This window comes from Labeo rohita, unplaced genomic scaffold (assembly GCF_022985175.1).
Source record: "Labeo rohita strain BAU-BD-2019 unplaced genomic scaffold, IGBB_LRoh.1.0 scaffold_566, whole genome shotgun sequence".
Classification (NCBI taxonomy): domain Eukaryota; kingdom Metazoa; phylum Chordata; class Actinopteri; order Cypriniformes; family Cyprinidae; genus Labeo; species Labeo rohita.
The window spans coordinates 30,482-50,436 of record NW_026129489.1 but is presented as its reverse complement, the minus strand read 5'-3'; the positions used below and the strand labels follow the sequence as shown (position 1 = coordinate 50,436).

Sequence of the window (19,955 nt, the reverse complement as noted above, 5' to 3'; positions counted from 1 at the left end):
ACGTGAATTGCTGTACTGCGGCTAATGAACTGAAGTCTGCAAAAATACAAGTCTTTCTTTACAAGAAAATGGAATTTAACACCAGAATATATATAGAATATATTGAAATAAATTAGGTTAAATATTTCAAACGGGTTACCAATGGGTATGTTAAGGGTTAGGAGTCGGTTGAGACAATAATTAAGTGTATACAATTAAACAACTACATATTTCTTTAAAAAATAACAATATACAGAATTGAATAGCAAGTGCTATTAAATAGTATGAGACGCTAATACAGACATATATCCAATAAATAAGTAAAATAAAATAAAACAAAAAAAACTACAGGGTCCTAGAAATGCGGTCCTAGAAATGCGGTCCCGAAACTGCAGCCTCCGGTTGTGCAGAAACACCCTTCTCTGGTTAATCGCGTTACCGCTTAAGCCACTGGAACCACATTTAAATTGCCGTGTTTTGTAGTGTTGTCACGTTAGTACGCAGAGATAATATACATAGTAAAAGGCACCACACTACAGAAAATGGCATATACTCTCCACCCACATTTATTTTGCTTCCGACGCCCATGCTTTTACTGCATGTGATAATTCATACTCAGAAAGTAGAACAGAACATAGTTAAAACAATTTAAATAGAGACCAAAATTTTTCAAACATGATAGAGAGCTACACAACCTATAATAGTGTAAGGCGTGGAGTTTTAGCTGCTCGCACTGTTAAAAATAAACGTAATATTACATGTAAATTTCTGTATTTTTTTACAGTATTTTACCATTTTTTCATTATACAATGAAATACCTGTTGTTTTACAGATATTTTCTGTATTTTAAATTTCCACCATTAAATTTACAGATAATTGTTTGTATTTTGATATTACATACATTTTCTGTTTTTTAAAAGGAAATTTTCTGTATTTTTACAGAGTAATGTGTAATTTAACATAAAATGTCATGTAATAATTACAGATTATTTCCATAAAAATAAGAACAAATTGAACCACATATCATTTACTCAAAGTGTTTTTATTACCATTGAAGGTCGTTAATTATGTGAAGGTTAATGTGAGGTTTTAAGTCAAGTAATAGTATTTGTACATACAGTAGCCTACATGTACTGTTGGTTAGGTTTAGTAGGTTTAAAGAGTGTGTGTACGCGCGCGTGCCCGCGCACAATCCGCGCATGAACGCAGATTCAAATTTGCCGCTAGTTTAGCTCCGCCCACGACGGTTGGCTGAGTTGTTTCTGTATTGGACAACAATGATGGAACGGCGCGCGGGAATGATTTGAATTTATCTCAGACCATCCATTCAGTAATGTGTGAGAAAATAACGTGCTCTTTCTTGAGTGAGCCTGTTTCACCAACTACAACAAATTCGGACAATACTACAGCAGATATCATGACAGCCACTGAGGTAAGTCTTTCATACAACATGTAAACGGTATTCTTATAGTGTAGCTGCGCATTTGTATTATTTAGTTTTGAAGCTAACATTAGCATTTCTAAACAAGTTTTAGTAAACTTGTTATTCGTATCAAAATCCATTCGAAAATCCAAGTCTTTGCTTATCCGGAAGTACCCGGCAGTTTTTCAAACTCTTAAAATGCGGGACATTTTGAAACGCTGAACGTGGCTAACGTTACCTAAGTGCTGTCAAAAACGTTTTTAGAGTGAATTCAGTAGGCTGTACGCTTTATTGATTATGAATATGAACGCAGCGTGATAACGTTAAATCGCAAGGTAGGCGCTTTCCCCCTTTCATATTCTCCTGTACATATATATATTTTTTTAAAGTGCTCAGAATTTGGTCTTCCATTGTCACTAATGTGTTGAGCTTTTTGTAGTGGTTTTCTATGGGAACTTTCTATGGTTTTCTAACTTGCAATTAAAAAGCGTTGCATTCACATTCTGAGCGCATTTGCTCGCGTACGTCTATATTATGCACGTGTAAGTACATATTTTTGTCTTGTAAGTAATAACTAGATAAAAAAAAGTTTGTCAAAACAAACTTTAAGTTGGCTTGAGAAAGCCGGACCAGAAAGTTTGAAAAAGTTTAAGAAGTTTCATTTTTTTTAAGTTTTAAGTTTGGATGGTTTTCAGTCTGAAATATTTAGAAGTTTTAAAGTTTGAATGCAGTGTCAGATAGATAGGTAGATAGATGGATAGATAGATAGACAGTAATGGTCAGATTATAGATAGATAGATAGATAATTAACATGTTGTTAGTATGATTCTAACATGATTAGCAAGTTACTAGCATGTTGCTAGTCTGTTTCTAGCATGATTACCAAGTTGTTAGCATGTTGCTAGCATGTTTCCAGCATGATTAGCAAGTTGCTAACATGTTGCTAGCACGTTTCTAACATGATTAACAAGCTGCTAGTATGTTGCTAGCATGTTTCTAACATGATTAGCATGTTGCTAGCATGTTTCTAGCATGATTAGCAGGTTGCTAGCATGTTTCTAACATGATTAGCAGGTTGCTAGCACGGTTAGCATGTTGCTAGCACGCTTCTAGCATGATTACCAAGTTGCTAACATGATTCTAGCTTGATTAGCAAAAGTTGCTAACATGTTTCTAACATTATTAACAAATTGCTAACATGCTTCTAGCATGATTAGCAGGTTACTAGCATGTTTTTATCATGATTGGCATGTTTCTAGTATGACTAGCAGGTTGCTAGCACGATTAACAAGTTGCTAGCATGTTGCTAGCATGTTTCTAGCTTGATTAGCAAAAGTTGCTAACATGTTTCTATCATGATTAGTAAGTTGCTAGCATGTTTCTAACATGATTAGCATGTTGCTAACATGTTTCTAGCATGATTAGCAGGTTGCTAGCACGATTAGCAAGTTGCTAGCATGTTTCTAGCATGATTAGCAAAGCTGCTAGCATGTTTCTAACATGATTAGCAAGTTGCTAAGATGTTTCTAGCATGATTAGCAAAGTTGCTAGCATGTTTCTAGCATGATTAGCAATGGTTAGATGATAGATAGATAGATAGATAGATAGATAGATAGATAGATAGATACATAGTAATGTTAGATGATAGATAGATAGATAGATAGATAGATAGATAGATAGATGAGTTTGAATGAGTTTAAATGGATTAGAAATACAATACATAGAAGGGAAGTTTGATTGAGTCTCAAAGGATTCTGGGAGATTTGACAGTTAAGCTGCGTCCGAAATCGCATACTTCCCTACTATATAGTACGCGAAAAACAGTATGCGAGGCGAGTAGTATGTCCGAATTCATAGTATTCGAAATTCAGTAGGCGAGAAGTACCCGGATGACCTACTGCTTCCGCCCGAATTCTGTAGTACGCATATCATGGACACTTTCATATCCCATGAGGCTCCGGGAGAGGAGGCGTCATATTCGAAAAATGGCGGAACGTGAGAGACGTGGCTCATTTCAAGTGTAAAAAACGTTGTTTATTGTGATTAAATTACACTTGTTTAACACAATCTAAATAAACGGATGATATTGTAAATCGAAACGTTATTTGATAAATAATCTAGAAGCTGTGTACGAAGGCGTGATCTGCGAGCAGCTGACCGACGCCTTCTCTGAGCTGTCTGTCCAATCAAAGTTAAAACGCCGAACACTGCCGGTGCCGGTGTTCGTGCAGTGGAGTCTCTTTAAATTTTCGCGCTGTTGTGACGACGCATGACACGTGACAACATCAATATGGCGGATGTAGTACGTCCGAATTCCATTCATACTACCCACATTCATACTATATAGAACGTACTTTTTAACGGTCGGGTAGTACGTTCATATTTAAATGTAGTGCCTACTTAAGCAGTATGCGATTTCGGACGCAGCATTAGAGTTTGAAAAGTGCTGGCTCATTTGAACATTCCGTCAATGTAAGTCTATGGGATTTTTCCCAGATTTAATCACCATTTTTAGGAAAACCGTAAGTCTGATCAGTTAGAAAAGATATAGCAACTAACTTCAGATCAGTTTGAAGATCTGGGCTGAGTTTGGAGTTTGTAGAGTTATAGCTCTAGGAGGAGTTAGAGTTGATAATTTTAGTCTCAGAAGAATAATAACTAGATAAAAAAGTTTGTCAAGACAAACTTTAAGTTGGCTTGAGAAAGTCGGAACAGAAAGTTTTAAAAAGTTTGAAAAGTTTATAAAGTTTAAAAAGTTTAAGAAGTTTTAAAAAGTTTTAAGTTTGATGGTTTTCAGTCTGAAATAGTTTGAATTCTAAAGTAGTTTTAAAAGGTTAACATTTGGATGTTTTGAAGTCTATACAGTCTGTCAGAGATAGATAGATAGATAGATAGATAGATAGATAGATATAATGTTGTTAGCATGTTATTAACATGATTAACATGTGACTAGCATGATGTTATAATGATTAGCAAGGTACTAGCATGTTGTTAGCATGCTTATAGGATTATTAGCAAGTTATATTTTACTAGCATGGTGCTAACATAATTAGCAAGTTACTAGCATGTTGTTAGCATGATTAGCAAGTTATTAGCATGATTAGCAAGTTGTTAGCATGTTTCTAGCAAGATTAGCAAGTTAGTAGCATGTTGCTAGCATGATTGTAGCATGATTAGCAAGTTACTAGCATGTTTCTAGCATTATTAGCAAGTTACTAGCATGATTCTGGTTGCTAGGCATAAATAGATAGATAGATGATAGATGAGTAAAAAAAGATGATAGATGAGTGAAAATGATAGATTTGAAAAGTGTTGGCTCATTTGAACATTCCGTCAATGTAAGTCTATGGGATTTTTCCCAATTTTAATCGTCATTTTTAGGAAAATCGTAAGTCCGATCAGTTAGAAAAGATATAGCGCACTCGGTCGGATCAGTCTGAAGATCTGGGCTGAGTTTGGAGTTTGTAGAGTTAAAGCTCTAGGACGAGTTAGTGTCGACAGATTTAGTCTCAGAAGAAAATAGCATATCAGTAAATTGGCTTTCTCAAGCCAACTTAATAATTGTTATAATCTTTGTGCTCTGATTAGGAATAAAACACACATCTTGAGGCCTGAGACTGAGTAAACTCGTTGATTATGAAAACTGCATCCATCCTGGACAGTTACACTGCTACTGTAGGCAGTAATATGATGCAGCTCAAAGTCAAAGTAAGTAATATAAATGTACTTTCTATAAATTGAGCTAAAGTCACAGGACCAAAACATCACTGTTAACCTTTCCTGCTCAGCTTCCAGATCATTGTCTCAGTGGAGTATAGACTGTAATGTCTGAATGAAATACAAAGTATTAAATTATTATTATTATTTTTTTGTTTCAGGTCGTGTGGAAAGACTGGAGATCTACAGCAGATAAGCATGGCAATTCAGGTGTGGAACTTTTTTTCAGTTTCTATGTGGTAAAGGGTGAATAAATTAATCATCAGTGTAATTAAAATCAGTGTAAAATGGCTGTATGAAAAGATGTCTGTGAATTTTATTGTTTGACAATCATTGTCATTTTATGCAGAAGCAAAAGTTTATAGTTAAACCCTAGTGCTTTGTTTCATTATCTGGATCCATATGGGTTACCTTTATGCTTTCTACATTACATTTTTGAATAATCAGAATGTTGGTATAGATGCATTTTTTGCCTCAACAGATCTTGGACTCCAAAAGTGATTTGCAGAAGACATCTTGGAATGCATGGGGGTGAGTAAAACAAGATAATTTTCAACTTTGGGTGGGGCTGGGTATCGTTTTTTGATACTTTTTAGGCACTCACCAAATTGCCTCAAAACTATTGAGTATCAAAAAATGTCTCGTTGTTTGAAGTATTAAATGTCAGAATGCTTTATGTGCCCAAATCAAGTGCTGGTCATTGGCTGTGGTGAGGCATCAAGGGCTTTAAAATTCAGGAACCAGTATTGAAATCAAAGTATCGTTATTGATATTGAACATTTTTGCACATCATGTTTACATTAATTTTTGGGTTAACTAGGACCATTAAAACATGTCATTTGAGCCTAGAGTTTAAAATAATTGGGTCTGTCATTCAGAAACATGGCTTTTCATGTTACTGCTATTGTAGTATTGTATCCCTTTCATTCTAGCTGGATTTTCTGACGGTTACTGCTCGCATCTCTGCCTCCTGAACAGAAATGCCTTGCTGAATGTTGAATGACCATCAACTCTACCTTGCCAAGACAGAACTGCTCATGTTTTCAGCCAGACCAACCTTGGTGTTACAGTGGACACATATGAACTTCATTGACCACATTGCAGTGGCCCGATCCTGCAGATTTGCCCTTATGGGGCATGCAACAGAACTCCTTGTCCAAGCTCTTATTTTCTCTCCATTCACATCACATCACAAAGAGGTACAAATTCACTTTCACAGACCTTTACTTTAACTGTTTGTCGTTGTTGTAATAAACTGCCTAACTCTGCCCATTTTCAAGAAATGGCTAAAAAATTTTTTTTTTTGTTTTTCATGAACGCTTGACCAATTAAAGGGATAGTTCACCCAAAAATCGAAACGAGCCTATGATTTACTCACCCTCAATCCATTGTATGTGTACATGACTTTCTTCTTTCAGACAAACACAATCAGAGTTATATCAATAAAAATCCTGGCTTTTAGGCTTTAAATTGGCAGTGAATGTCTGCTATGAGTTTGAAGCTCAAAGTGCATCCATCCATCATAAACACACTCAACATGGCTCCGGTGGATTAATAAAGGCCTTCTGAAGCAAAGCATATTTTACACCTTATAAAATAAAATAACTAATGTTCAGGTCAAACAGCCATACAGAGTCAACGTAAACATAACTTGCATTTTGCTGGAAGCATGTCTTTGTATTACAAATTTACAACATTTTTATGCAACATTTTTTGATTATTGTAGTTAATATCTGTATTTTAACAAAATGATTCCAGGTAGACATAAAATAACTTCTAAATACCTTTTAATTTTCTGTATAAAAAAGGATTAATCCTTTAAAAAAATATGTGTTTACTCCGTTTTTATAAATTATTTCTTAGTTATTGTACATGGAAAAACTGTAGTTTAAAAGTAAATTACTGTAGATGGACAGATGAGTTCTATAAAATAACTAATTACAACCTTAAATTTATGGCAATTAACCTGAAAGATTGTAATAATTTTTGTATATTATCAACGATAATGTACAGTAATTTAATGAGTTTTGACCATAAAGTTTATTCTGTATTTTTAGTTTTTGCTTGTAATTTTGAGAAATGGTGATTTTCTGTAATTTAACGGAATATCTCTGGAATCCCTGCTGCCAGTCTTTTTACCGTTTTTTTAGAGAAGGTCCTGGCTGCAGCCTGCAGAACGGGGTGGAGCTGCATGTGTCTCCCCGCCCACACATTATATAATTGGTTAATGACGCCAACGCCCTCAGCAGGATTTTATTTCCACTCGTTTGTCGCTGTGTTGGTGAGTAGTTGAGCTACGAGTTTTGTCTTATTTAATTAGTTGTAATGTTTGATTACAACATTGCGCTCATTATGTCACTAATGAGCGATTGTATAAGGAGATGTGAAGTAGTTAAAATAAGACTGCCCTTGTGTGTGTGTGTGTGTGTGTGTGTGTGTGTGTGTGTGTGTTTGTTTGTTTGGCTACAGGTGTTGTGAACTGGGAGAAGTGGAATGCATCATCCAAGGCTGAATTGTGGGTGCCCTTTGACATCAGAGAGTGCAACAAATGCAAAATGTTGTTCAAATCCTACTCTGGGTTTTATGGAAATGGAAGGCATGGCTGCTTGAGAGGATTCTATGACAGTATAGAGGATATGGACTCCTGTTTTATGTGCCAGTGCTAGAATGCCTGTGGAACGTAGTAGAACGGAGAATCAATGTTAACCCAAAAGGTTTGTGTGTGTTGGTCTTGACATTTTATTAGACAAGTTGTGGGCCGTTTGTAATTCATCCACGAGCCTGACTTTGGACACCCCTGCCTAATATCAACTAGTGTAACCTTTATTGTAAAGTGTTACTGAATCTTATTAGAGGGGCACAAGACAAGGAATCTTTTGAGCCTAATCATTTTCTACCCCTCTCTATCCCTTTGACTGGAAATAAATGCATAGTTCATTTGTGTACTGACAGTATAGTTTTATATAATACAGTGCTAATTGAAATCTGTGAAAGTTTTATAGATCATTAAGTTTATTTAATTTTATAGACCCCAATAGAACATATTTTCAAGTTGCCAGACATAATTAAAGTATATTGCTTTCCATTTAAAATGAGGAGACAATTTTATTGTTCTTTTTCTAGATAATACATAAAAATACAATTTCTATCTCTTTCTATAAAGTCACTTATTTTGGTATGAATAATAAAACACACACTGCAAACATAAGTTGGGCTACACATAATTTTAGTATATTAGATTGTGAGATACATAAGATTATCAACAGCAACATTTTAGATGATTTTTTCCTCAAATAATATCCTTTAGTCAGTAGATTGCTCACATAAATTTGCTGATTTTTTCCTGAGCAATACTCATACGTTCCAGACGAGCATGTAGGTCTCTGCGCTTTCTTCCATCATCAGAGTCCTCAGACAGGAGCTCCTTCACATTTGCCCCATCCAACAAATTCAACATGTCAATAGACATGAGCTGAGTAGTTTGCTTCAGCATGAAAAGAGTGGTCATCATGGGCAGTTGGTCAGACATTTGCTGCACCACAATCTGAAAGAAAATGAAAGAGCACTGCAGTCCATACAGTCTCTAAAGAAATCTTTTAATTTTTGTTACTGAAACTGAAAACTAAGAAGAGCTCATAATACCTCATAATACGCCTTTAGCATGTCACTGTACGTGCATTTTTTGTTAACAAAAGGTGACTGATCTTTTGAAAATTCCTCGGCAGTAATCTCATTCAAGCTCTTCAAGTAGATGGGATCTTGAGTGAAGATCATGTTTTCCATATCAAACTGCTCTGAAATCCTCTGCTCCGCCTTTTCTTGCTGGACTGACTGAATGTTCTGAATTTTGTCCTTAAAAAAAATGTACAGAGAAAACTTAACAAAAAAATTGACACTCATTTAGTTTACCACTAATCAAGAACAATATTTACCAGAGTGATAGCTCGAAGAACAGGGTAGTTCTTGAAACACTGATTGACTACATCATTAAACTGCTTGATGATGATGTCTTCAGGAAAAATGCATAGATTAAAAACAGGCAAACAGTCACCAATGTCCCACAAACCAGATGTGGTAAAACTACAAAAACATTCCAAGATTAGATTTGATCTGATCTTTTGGTTTCATATTGGAATCAGAAAGGTGTTACATATGAAGATGTGTGCCGATACCTTTGATGGCATTGAGTAAGTCGACGGCAGGATTTTTAAGTGTGGCCACTTGTTTCTGCAGAATATCCTCAAACACTCTGTAGTTGCTGAAGCCGAGCAGTTCCCTCCCTCTGTAACTCTGGCTATCTCTTAATTTCTCTTCAGTCAATTTGTAAACTTGTTTGGGAACAACACAGATTTTTAAAATTATTAATTGACTTTTTCATTGGAAAAACATAACAGTAAATTCCAATTTAAATTGTTTCTTAATTGAGAAAATATACTAACAGGATATCTTTGTTTCATTAAGATCATTGTTCCACTGCTCGTATTTCTCCCGAAGCTGCACAAACAAATTGTCTTTAACGATCAGCTCTCCTGATGATATAGACTTGATTTGGTCAATGAATCCTGTTAAAGTCTATGAGAGCAAAAATAACATTTGTTACATTAAATATTATATTATAATAACATTAAACATATATAACAAAAATGAACATAAATATTGCAATTATTTGTTTAGGGTGATCCTAGAAAAAGTATTCAGTATTGTAAGAGCCATATTTCATAATTCATTATTTAAACATTCATTCATTATTATCATAATTATTTGTGTTATATTATCCATAGTTTTCAGTTCATATTAGTTTCTCACTGCGCATGTCTAGTGATGTCATTCCGTAGTTCACATGTATGTTTATTGTTGTGCGTGAGAAATTATTAAGGTTTTGGAGAACACAAGCTTTTGACTGTAATCAAAACAGTCGTAACTGGAATTATAATTCTTCAAGATACAGCAAATAAGTTGTTGTAACCCAAGTGGATTTATGTGAAAAGACTGTAAGAAGTGTTAAAACGTTCGATGTTGAAAATAAATGAACAAACAATAGAACTCCATACACTCATGAGTCGTGAGTAAACGAGTTCAATAAGAGAGATACGCGTCAAAACGTGTGGACTATCTATAAGGAAATTACATGTCAGCATCGCAATAAGTTTTTCGAATCATTGCTGTTGGCAAAAATGTAAGTTAGAAATGTAAATTCTAACACTACCTTGTGTTTGCATCTGGCAAATTTGGTATATGTAGTGATACAACAGTTCTTGGACCCAAAATAATAATTATGAGAAGCAAGATGTGATAGATTAAATTCTTACTTGTGTAAGAAACTGTTTGGCTCCCTTAGGGTCCTGTGGTGGTCCATCCTCACACTCTTTAAGCTCATTCCTCACTTCCCACAACTGCTTTTTTATCTGCTCATTGAGCTGTGGCAGTGTTTTCTGACAAAAATGAGAGGAAGAAAAATGTTGTCATGTTTGAACTGCTTCAGTGGGAATTTCTGACAGATTTTTCTTTCAAAAAGTTACATTTAAATTTCATAAGTCTGCATCCCTGACATTTCAAAACTTACTTTAATATGATCAACAAGATGCTGAGTCAATTTTACAGCAAGACTTTTAATAGTCGCTTTGTCCTCATTCAAGAGGCATCTGTAGAAAAAGAAAAGGCAGTTTTTGTGAGGTGGCATAGCTTCGTAAGCAGGTATTTAAAAGTAATCTTTATGAAAGCAAATCTTTCTGATTTCTGATTATAGGAGGTGCAGCTGAGTTATACTGAAATCTCTTAATCTTTAGATCAAAACACTACTAAGCTAGAGAACTGGTTGGAATTATAAAACAAAGCAACCTGATTTAAACAGGGTAAATCAAGTCTCATGGACACATACATTTTAGAAAGCAAAAGGTTAAATAATCTTTTCAGACTGTAACCTGAAATAGTTGTGCTCTTGGAAGAAATCTCTCTCTGTTTGTGCAGCCTTTTCCAGAGAAATGTTATCATTGATCTGCTGTTGTCCTCTACACTTCACCATGATGTAACCTTTGTGGAGAGGAATTACTTTGTTCAGGGCAATGTCCAGAATTTTTGTCTCTGTTCCCTTGTCTATGAGGTCGGGCTTGGTCAAAATGCCTGTGAGAATGAACAGTAGTTATTTTTCAAATTTGCCTTTGCTGACAGAAGTGCTAAAAGATATTTGGTGACATTTTTAGATGTTTTGCTTCATTACCGACACTTCTCATTCCCTTAGGATCTACTGCTTGTGCCATTTGCAATGCTTCTGTTGTTGCAATGTCAGTGTTACAAGGGACCACGACCAGGTTTATAGTCTCTTGCTTCTCAATATATTTCCTGATCAGACTTTTGATCTACAAGACACAAGACAAGACATTCAATCTGAATAAGTATAATGCTGAATGTGACCTGCAAAATATCAGAGTATATAACCTACCTGTTGTTCAATATCCTCTGGTTGTCCTTTCACTGGGACTCTGGCGATTCCAGGTAGATCAATCAGTGTGAGGTCACACACATCTGGTGACATGATCTCTAAAATGATGAGCTCATCACATATTCCTACCCCTTTTCCTGCCAGCTCATTCTGGGCTATAAAACACACACATTTCAAAATGTGTTTCTCAGAACACAGTAACAGACAGATATTTGCTAAGAATGACTATGCCCTGGGTCCTAGGTGAGTCAATTGTTCATGACACCCTCACAAAATGATTTTTGCTTGGATTTTTCCATTCACTGGTGCCCACCCACTGAGAGTTTTCCAAATGGATGTAATTTTTTAAACAAAAACAATAATAAACTATAGCTTATTTATAATTTATATATTTAGTTTAAACTGGAAAACAAAACAGACTGCAAGCATTTTTCTTAACCTTCTTCGATGTAGTTTTCAACTAATGATGAATCATTAAATTCTTTTTTCTTATCACGGTAAGACAGGACAGCCTTCCAGTTGACTCCACCTGTTACCTTCTTCAACCTCAGCTCTAGTGGACATCTGGTGACAATTCCTACCAAACAGTAGAGTTCACCAGTTACAGTAAATTACAAACAGTGAACATCATGTGACTTGCACTTTACATCACATAAATTATATACAGTTGTGCTTTTAAGTTTACAGTACATACCACTTGCAGAATATGCAAACATGTTAATAATTTTAAAATAAGAGCACTCATGAAAATTGTACGTTAGATTTTTTATTTAGTACTGTCCTGAATAAGCTATTTCATAACATGCACATAACTGATATTTATATATACTCCACAAGAAAAATAGATGAGTAAAGTTTGAGAACAAACTTTAAGTTGGCTTGAGAAAGCCTAGCCTGAAAGTTTGAAGCAGTTGTAATAGTATGGAAGCAGCTAGCATGATTTAACACATTGCTTACATGATTTAACATGTTGTTAACATGTTTTAGCATGATTAGCTTGTTGCTTATATTTTTATAGGCTGATTACAATGTTGTTAGCATGCTTAGCATGTTGTTATCATAATCTGCAAGTTACTAGAATGTTGTTAGCCTGATTAGCATGTTGATAGCATATTTCACACATGATTAGCATGTTACTAGCATATTTTGCACATGTAGCATGTTAGTAGCTTGTTGTTAACATGTTTCTAGCATGATTAACATATTACTAGCATGTTGCTAGCATTTTTTTAATCATGATTAGCATGTTACTAGCATGTTGGTAGCATGATTAACAAGTTACTAGAATGATGTTAGCATGATTAGCATGTTGCTAGCATGATTAGCAAAGTTGCTAGCATGATTAACAAAGTTACTAGCATGGTTCTAGCATTGCCATTAACATGTCGCTAGCATGTTTATGGCATGATTACCAAGTTGCTAACATGTTGCTAGCATGATTAGTATGTCGCTAGCATGTTTCTAGCATGATTAACAAAGTTACTAGCGTGTTGCTAGCATTATTAGCATGTCGCTAGCATGTTTATGGCATGATTAGCAAGTTGCTACCATGTTTCTAGCATGATTAGCAAGGTTGCTAGCATGTTTCTAGCATGATTAGTAGAGTTGAGCCGGATACTCGGCTGAAACGAGTATCCGGCACGGATAAAGCACTTTTGCCGAGTACGAGTATCATACGAGTAATAAGAGTCAATATCTGTGCTCGGATTGAATAAAAATTCTCATTGGGTAGTTTACTGTGTCTGCGTTCTGTGATAGGCTAGTCACAGCGCCCCTCCCCTACACACGTACAGATTTATTGTGTTGCTGTGTCCCGCTCTGCTCACACACACACAGAATAGTGATGGGAAGTTCGGATCATTTTACCGACTCGGTCCTTTGAGTTTCGTTCAGCAAAATGAACGAATCTTTTTTCGAGTCATTTCGTTCATTTTAGCAAAATATAATTAAAATGTTACGTTTTACCTCCCTAACACATCTACTGCTTACACAAACGTTGATCACACTACAAACAAAACAAAACTATAATGCTATAAGAAACAGAAAAGATTTATTCATTGTTTACCTGGGTCTTTAGTCTATGATTCGCTCACCTCGCCTCTTATCTGACAAGTTTTCGGGTTTGAGTCGTTCGTTCATCACGTGACAGCCCCATAAGGTGAACGAACGACTCTAAAACAGGTGAACTAATTCCAGTACAGAACCTAATAGGATGTTGCGCATGCGCGACTAAACGAATCACTCTCCGAGGCGACTCGTTCGTCCCGAGTGACATTAAAGATTCGTTCAAAATGAACGAATCGTTCAAGAACGACCTGTTCTCTCCCTCAGTCACTCAGGTTTGCGGGTTTTTTTTCCGTTAACGTTTAGGGTTTCTTCAGCTTCAGGTTTGTTTTTTACTTTGGTTTGTTTGTAGTACTTACTTTTTAACCAGTAGAGTTTTGGTAAACGTGGGGTTTGTTCAGACGTGGTGCTTGGTAAAAGCGACTCGCGTCTCTGCCTGTCGGAGAATTTTTTTTTTTCTTTTTTAAACCGTCAGCTGGCTCTGACCAGTTTTTTTTACTTCACGCACTGAGTGTCTGACACTTTCTTTCTGTATTTCATAAATAAATAAATAAATAAAAAAAGGAAGTAGTGGTATTACAAATTAATTAGTTACACACACACACACACACACTCACACATACCTGGTGTGGAAATAAAAAAAATAAAAAAGAACCAAAAAAAAAAAAAAAAAAAAAAAAAAAAAAAAAATCACACTGCTCAAGGTTAAAAAAAGAAAGTTATGTTGAAATGAAAACTCTTGTTCCTTACATTTTACTTCATAATTGCAACCGCATGTGTTGTATTCATTGTTGCAAAACTTGATCTGTATATAGTTCGTTTGTTATCATGATCAAAACCACTGATCTGAAGCTCAATGCTGATGCTGTCATGTAAATAGTTTTCTAATCAGCAATAAATATAACAATTTCTGATCAACCCATATCTTGCTTAAAATAACATACCGGTTAAAGCCCCGCCCATTTCAAGACAACATGACCCACTTCCAGGTTAAATCCCACCCACTTCCGGGTTAGGCCCCGCCCACTCCGAGTACAGATACAGATACAGATAATTCATATGGTTAACAGATACAGATACAGATACAGATAATGCTGTACTCGCTCATCCCTAATGATTAGCATGTTGCTAGCATGTTTATGGCACGATTAGCAAGTTGCTAGCATGTTTCTAGCATGATTAGCAAGTTGCTAGCATGATTAGCAAGTTGCTAGCATGTTGCTAGCATGATTATCAAGTTGCTAGCATGTTTCTAGCATGATTACCAAAGTTTCTAGCATGATTAGCATGTCGCTAGCATGTTTCTAACATGATTAGCAAGTTACTAGCATGTTGTTACCATGTTTCTAGTATGATTACCATGTAACTAGCACGTTGCTAGCATGATTACCATGTTGCTAGCATGATTAGCATGTTACTGGCATGTTGCTAGCATAATTAGCAAGTTGCTAGCATGATTAGCAAGTTACTAGCATTGCTAGCATGATTTAGATAGCTAAATAGATTAGAAATATTAGAAATATAAATATGGAAGCTCAAATGAGTGTAAATGAAAGTTTGAAGCTCCCAGAATCTGGGAGTTTGAAGAGTGTTGGCTCATTTGAACATTCCGTCAATGTAAGTCTATGGGATTTTTGGTGGTTTTGAAAGACTGGTTTATGAAAACCGTAAGCCGGATCAGTTAGAAAAGATAGAGCACACCAAGTCAGACCAGTCTGAAGGTCTGGACCGAGTTTGGTGGTTCTAGCTTGAAAGCTCTAGGAGGAGACAGAAACCGAAATTTGGCTCAGAAGAAGAATAATAATAATCTTAAATAGTAGATCAGTAAGTTGGCTTTCTCAAGCCAACTTAATAAGTAATTTATAAAAATTACCCCGTTCAAAAGTTTACATACCCTTGAATCTTAATACTTGCCTGGATGTTTCCTAGATGATCCACAACTGTTTTTTTCTGTTTTGTGATAGTTGTTGATGAGTCCTGCGTTGGTCCTGAGCAGTTCAACCTGCTGTTCTTCAGAAAAATCCCCCAACTTCTTCACATTCTTTGGTTTTCCAGCATCTTCTGCATATTTAAACCTTTTCCAAAATTGCCTGTATGATATGAGATCCATCTTTTTACACTGAGGACTAGAGTTGGGGTACTCGGACTCGTACTCGGACTCGAGTCCGGTCTCGAGGACAATTTTTGGCGACTCGGATTTGTCACGGACTCGGATGCATTTTTACTCGGACTTGACTCGGACTCGAGCCTTTCGGACTCGTAAAATATCCCGAGTCCGTCCAAGTCCAGAGACAGTTGACGGAAATGTCACTGACTCGATGCATTATCAGGAAAAGTCTTGTCCAGTAGGCTACTTGAAAGCCGACGGGTTTATGTGCGCGGATGAGCTCAAACGCCACCCGAATCCGCAGCTTCAAATAAATTATCCGCCCGCCACCCACCCGCATCTATATTTTTCTCTGATTTAGATAACCGCACCCGACCCGCACCCGATCGTCGTTTACGATTATTCTAATTCTTAGTTTTGCATGATGATATGATGAATGGATGGTTCGTTTTTAACAGCAGATTGATTCAGCTGATCTGCACATCGCCGCACACTTATATAAGCTTAATCACTCGTGCTTTTAAGCCAAAGCCACGCTAAAAAGAATAACGTTAACTGACATCTGGACGTGACTCTCCGCAATCTCTGATGAAATCGGTTGGGTGTTTGAACGTCTACTGGATCATTGAACAAAAGATTACAGGAGTTCACCCAGTTTAAGACATTTCAGATCATAAAAATCTAATTCTTTTCATTTTTAAGGTATTGTTTTCGTTATAATGTACTGATTCAAATTAGTAATCAATAATAATTGTTAATTTCACTACTTGGCAAATCTGGTCCTGGCGCGGACGGAGCGGGCCCGGGCGCATGTCAGGCGCAATCATCAAACATATTTCAAAGGAAGCCGGCGCCACATTCCCTACCGTCCTTACTATGTGTTTTGAACGAATTTTTGAATTTATTCACATACGATTGAATTAGAAATGGTATCCTGTCATGATTTTGGCTAATGCAGGACACTACTGAATGATGCGCATCGGAGGGAATTTAGAAGTGGGTATACGCAAAACTGACGGATTAAAAAATGGGTATCCGCAGGTACTGCACTACACCACTAAATATTACCCTACTCAATAGCATTAACACAGGCGTGACTCCCTTCAAACTTGATCTGGAATGTCTTTTTTTCTGTCACAACTTCTCGAACAGGTGAACACACAGACACACACACAAAAATGAAATCGTCTGCCTGAAAAAAGTATTTAGAACAGGTTCATATTTTGGAAAATGTAGTTAATATTTGCCTCATTATTGATTCATCTCATCCACCCGCGACCCACCCGCAAATAATCAGAATGCATTTTTTTTATTACCCGACCCACGGATTATCCGCCATCCGCGCATCACTAGTGCGCACTCACTCAAAGCGCGATCACAGAACGCGCCTCTCAGTCAGTGTGCGAATACAGAGTTCTCTTTCGCTTCTAATGGAGACTATTCATGTAAATGAAGTCGGTTTTGTCTTAAGTAAACCTGAACAGTTGGGAGAAATACTGATGCGCCAAAATATTTGATCTGTGCGTCAGATCTTAAAGCGACAGCAGCGTAAATCTGCAGCCGCCGACCGCGCCATAAATATTAATCAAACAACAAAAGAAAAAGAGAAAATCACTCACTGTTCTTGACTGAATCACTTATTAACTGTAATAAGAATTACATACATACATACATTACATAACTTCTGTCAACATGACTTTAAGTTTGTTAAGCAGAGCATGGACACTTATGAGATGTTGTGAAATCAAAAATCAAAATGGCAAGATCCACTAGAGGTTTGCTTTTCTTACATTTCAACTGACATTGCATTTTTCTAGTTGCCCAAACTCAGTCCTGGTCCTTGGTTTAGCTCCAACTTGCCTCAACACACCTGCCAGGGGGTTTCTAGTATGCCTAGTAGGAGCTTGATTAGCTGGTTCAGGTGTGTTTAATTGGGGCTGGAGCTAAAATCTGTAGGACACCTCCCTCCAGGACCGAGTTTGGGCACCCCTGGATTAAAACAATGTATACTGACAAACAGCAGCGTTTCCTTGGACTCGGACGGACTCGACTCAGACTCGGCCCTTTGGGACTCGGACTTGAGTCCGACTCGGCCCATTCTGGACTCTGACTCGTCTTGGACTCGATTGGTAAAAGACTCGGACTCGACTCAGACTCGACTTAGGTGGACTCGAACCCAACACTACTGAGGACTGAACTGAGGGACTCTTAAGCAACTATTACAGAAGGTTTGAACTTTCAGTAATGCGCCAGAAGATAACACAATGCATTAAGAGCCGGGGAGGTGAAAACTTTTTGAATTTGAAGATCAGGGTAAATTTAACTTATTTTGTCTTCTAAAAAAACATGTAACTACCTTCTGTAGCTTCTGAAGGTTAGTACTAAATGAAAATAAATATATTTAGGCAAAAGCTCTTAATGCATGGTTTTTCGTTCTGAAGCATCAGTGAGTATTTGAACCTTCTGTAATAGTTGCATATGAGTCCCTCAGTTCAGTCCTCAGTGTGAAAAGATCGCAAAATCATACAGTCACTTTTGGAAAAAGGTTAAAATATGCAGAAGATGCTGTAAAGCCAAAGAATGTGCAGAAGCTGGGGGATTTTTCTGAAGAACAGCAGGTTGAACTGCTCAGGAGCAATGCAGGACTCATCAACAATTATCACAAAACAGTTGTGGATCATCCAGGAAACGTTAACAAACAACAGTCTTTAATAGTCTAAACAGGGCACAACAACTGTTCAACACCAGACAAGAAAACATGGCACAGACAACACTTCAAATACTGAACTAAACAAGGTAATTAACGAGACACACCCAAAATCAATGAGACAATCAAACAAGGGAGAAACTAGGTCACGGGGAGCACATAGGGAGAAAAATACATTTTAATGGGCATGACAATATATATAAAATGCAATATATCCTCACCACTCCCTCTTGGTAACGCAACTCCAGACAGCGCTTCCAACACAGAGCTTTTTCCAGAGCTCTGGTCTCCGATCACTGCAATAGTTGGTAATGCTAAGTCCTTCTGAATGCCAATTGACCTCAGAGAGTCAATCAGATCAATGTATGGACGAATGCTCTGCTCTACATGACTGTGAACCACTCCATTCATTTTATGACTATAAAGAAGAAGAAAAAATACATTTTACTTCTAAAACCTCATTGATTGCACATATTATTTCATATTTCATATATTTAATTTATATCCCACTATACTTTCCTTTTATCAGTTTTAGTCCATTTTAAATTAAATTAGTTTACTTAATTTCCTTTATGCATTTACTTTTTATTTTTTATTGTTTATTTTAAAATGCTCTTGAAAATTTGTTTTAGTTTCTTTCTTTATTATGCAGTAAAAAATATAAGCACTTTGACTATTAAATTTACTATAAATTACATACCTTGTGTACACTTACAAATGTACATTACTGTGTTTTAAACTTGAAATAAACTAGGCCTATAAAAGCATGTAAAATATGTATCGCAAAGTTTAATAGTTTTTTTTTTTTTTTACCTTTCTTTTTGAGTATGCTGAATGTTGTCAATATCGTAATGGGCACTTCTTCCATCTGAAGAAGATCTGAAAAAGGAATACACATCCATAAAATATATGGAAAAAATAAAGTTAGTTCAAATATCCTTCTTTTTCAGTGTTTCATCCAAACACTGTCTTTGTGGTAATGCTGAAGTGAACCAAGTCCTGTGTCTCTTATAGTGGACCACACCCCTTGAAAGACTAAACGCGAGAAACACATGAGGGGCTTCATTATGAGTTTCACTTTCGATCAAACCACATTTACAGAAATGTGTAACATAAGCATCATATATACGTATCTCACAAATAGAACTGATACTATCAAAGTTATCTGACATTATCAAGATAAATCTTTGTCATATTTTATTACCATTTTCTAAACTATTGTGAATAATTTGTGATAATGTGCAAAATTTTAAGGTGTCTAAATAAATTTTGGCTTGACTATAATTAATTTGTGATTATCAAGATGAATTTGCTTTGACACAGTTTAACTCTGAGTTTTTGTCATATTTTATTACCATTTTCCATTACCATTTACCGAAAGTGAAAGTGAAAATGAAAGCAAAACTAGTTCACAGAATGGATGTAATGAATCTCAGTATTTCTGAGAAATCAAATGGGTTTCAAATAGCTAACCTAGAAAAAAAAAAAAAAAAAAAAAAAAAAACAAAATGAAAGTACA

General features: G+C 36.1%; 1 protein-coding gene and 1 long non-coding RNA gene across 2 annotated transcripts; one reads left to right on the top strand and one right to left on the bottom strand.

Moving 5' to 3' along the window:
* Positions 1-4,988: 4,988 nt before the first annotated feature.
* LOC127161156 (uncharacterized) lies at positions 4,989-6,524 on the top strand. Its single transcript, XR_007826971.1, has 4 exons — positions 4,989-5,110; positions 5,281-5,329; positions 5,601-5,650; positions 6,052-6,524. It is a non-coding gene; the product is annotated as an uncharacterized LOC127161156 (long non-coding RNA).
* A 1,887-nt stretch (positions 6,525-8,411) lies between these two features.
* LOC127161155 (interferon-induced GTP-binding protein Mx3) lies at positions 8,412-19,398 on the bottom strand. The gene is made up of 13 exons (XM_051103804.1): positions 19,250-19,398; positions 18,658-18,854; positions 11,998-12,135; positions 11,559-11,713; positions 11,337-11,475; positions 11,041-11,239; positions 10,683-10,761; positions 10,429-10,551; positions 9,559-9,691; positions 9,292-9,447; positions 9,052-9,128; positions 8,762-8,971; positions 8,412-8,663 (listed from the first exon to the last, which is right to left on the bottom strand). Exons 1-13 carry the CDS (start codon positions 19,336-19,338, stop codon positions 8,439-8,441), a joined length of 1,920 nt encoding a protein of 639 aa, XP_050959761.1. The 5' UTR covers positions 19,339-19,398; the 3' UTR covers positions 8,412-8,438.
* Positions 19,399-19,955: the final 557 nt, after the last annotated feature.

Excerpts from the sequence above, each read along its gene's own strand:
- LOC127161155 (XM_051103804.1), bottom strand. The coding sequence starts at position 19,338 with ATGGATGTGTATTCCTTTTTCAGATCTTCTTCAGATGGAAGAAGTGCC. Across the intron at positions 11,714-11,997 it reads TGAAAACTACATCGAAGAAG|CCCAGAATGAGCTGGCAGGA; the intron begins GTTAAGAAAAAT and ends TGTGTTTTATAG. Across the intron at positions 9,129-9,291 it reads CTTACTCAATGCCATCAAAG|ACATCATCATCAAGCAGTTT; the intron begins GTATCGGCACAC and ends TTTTTCCTGAAG.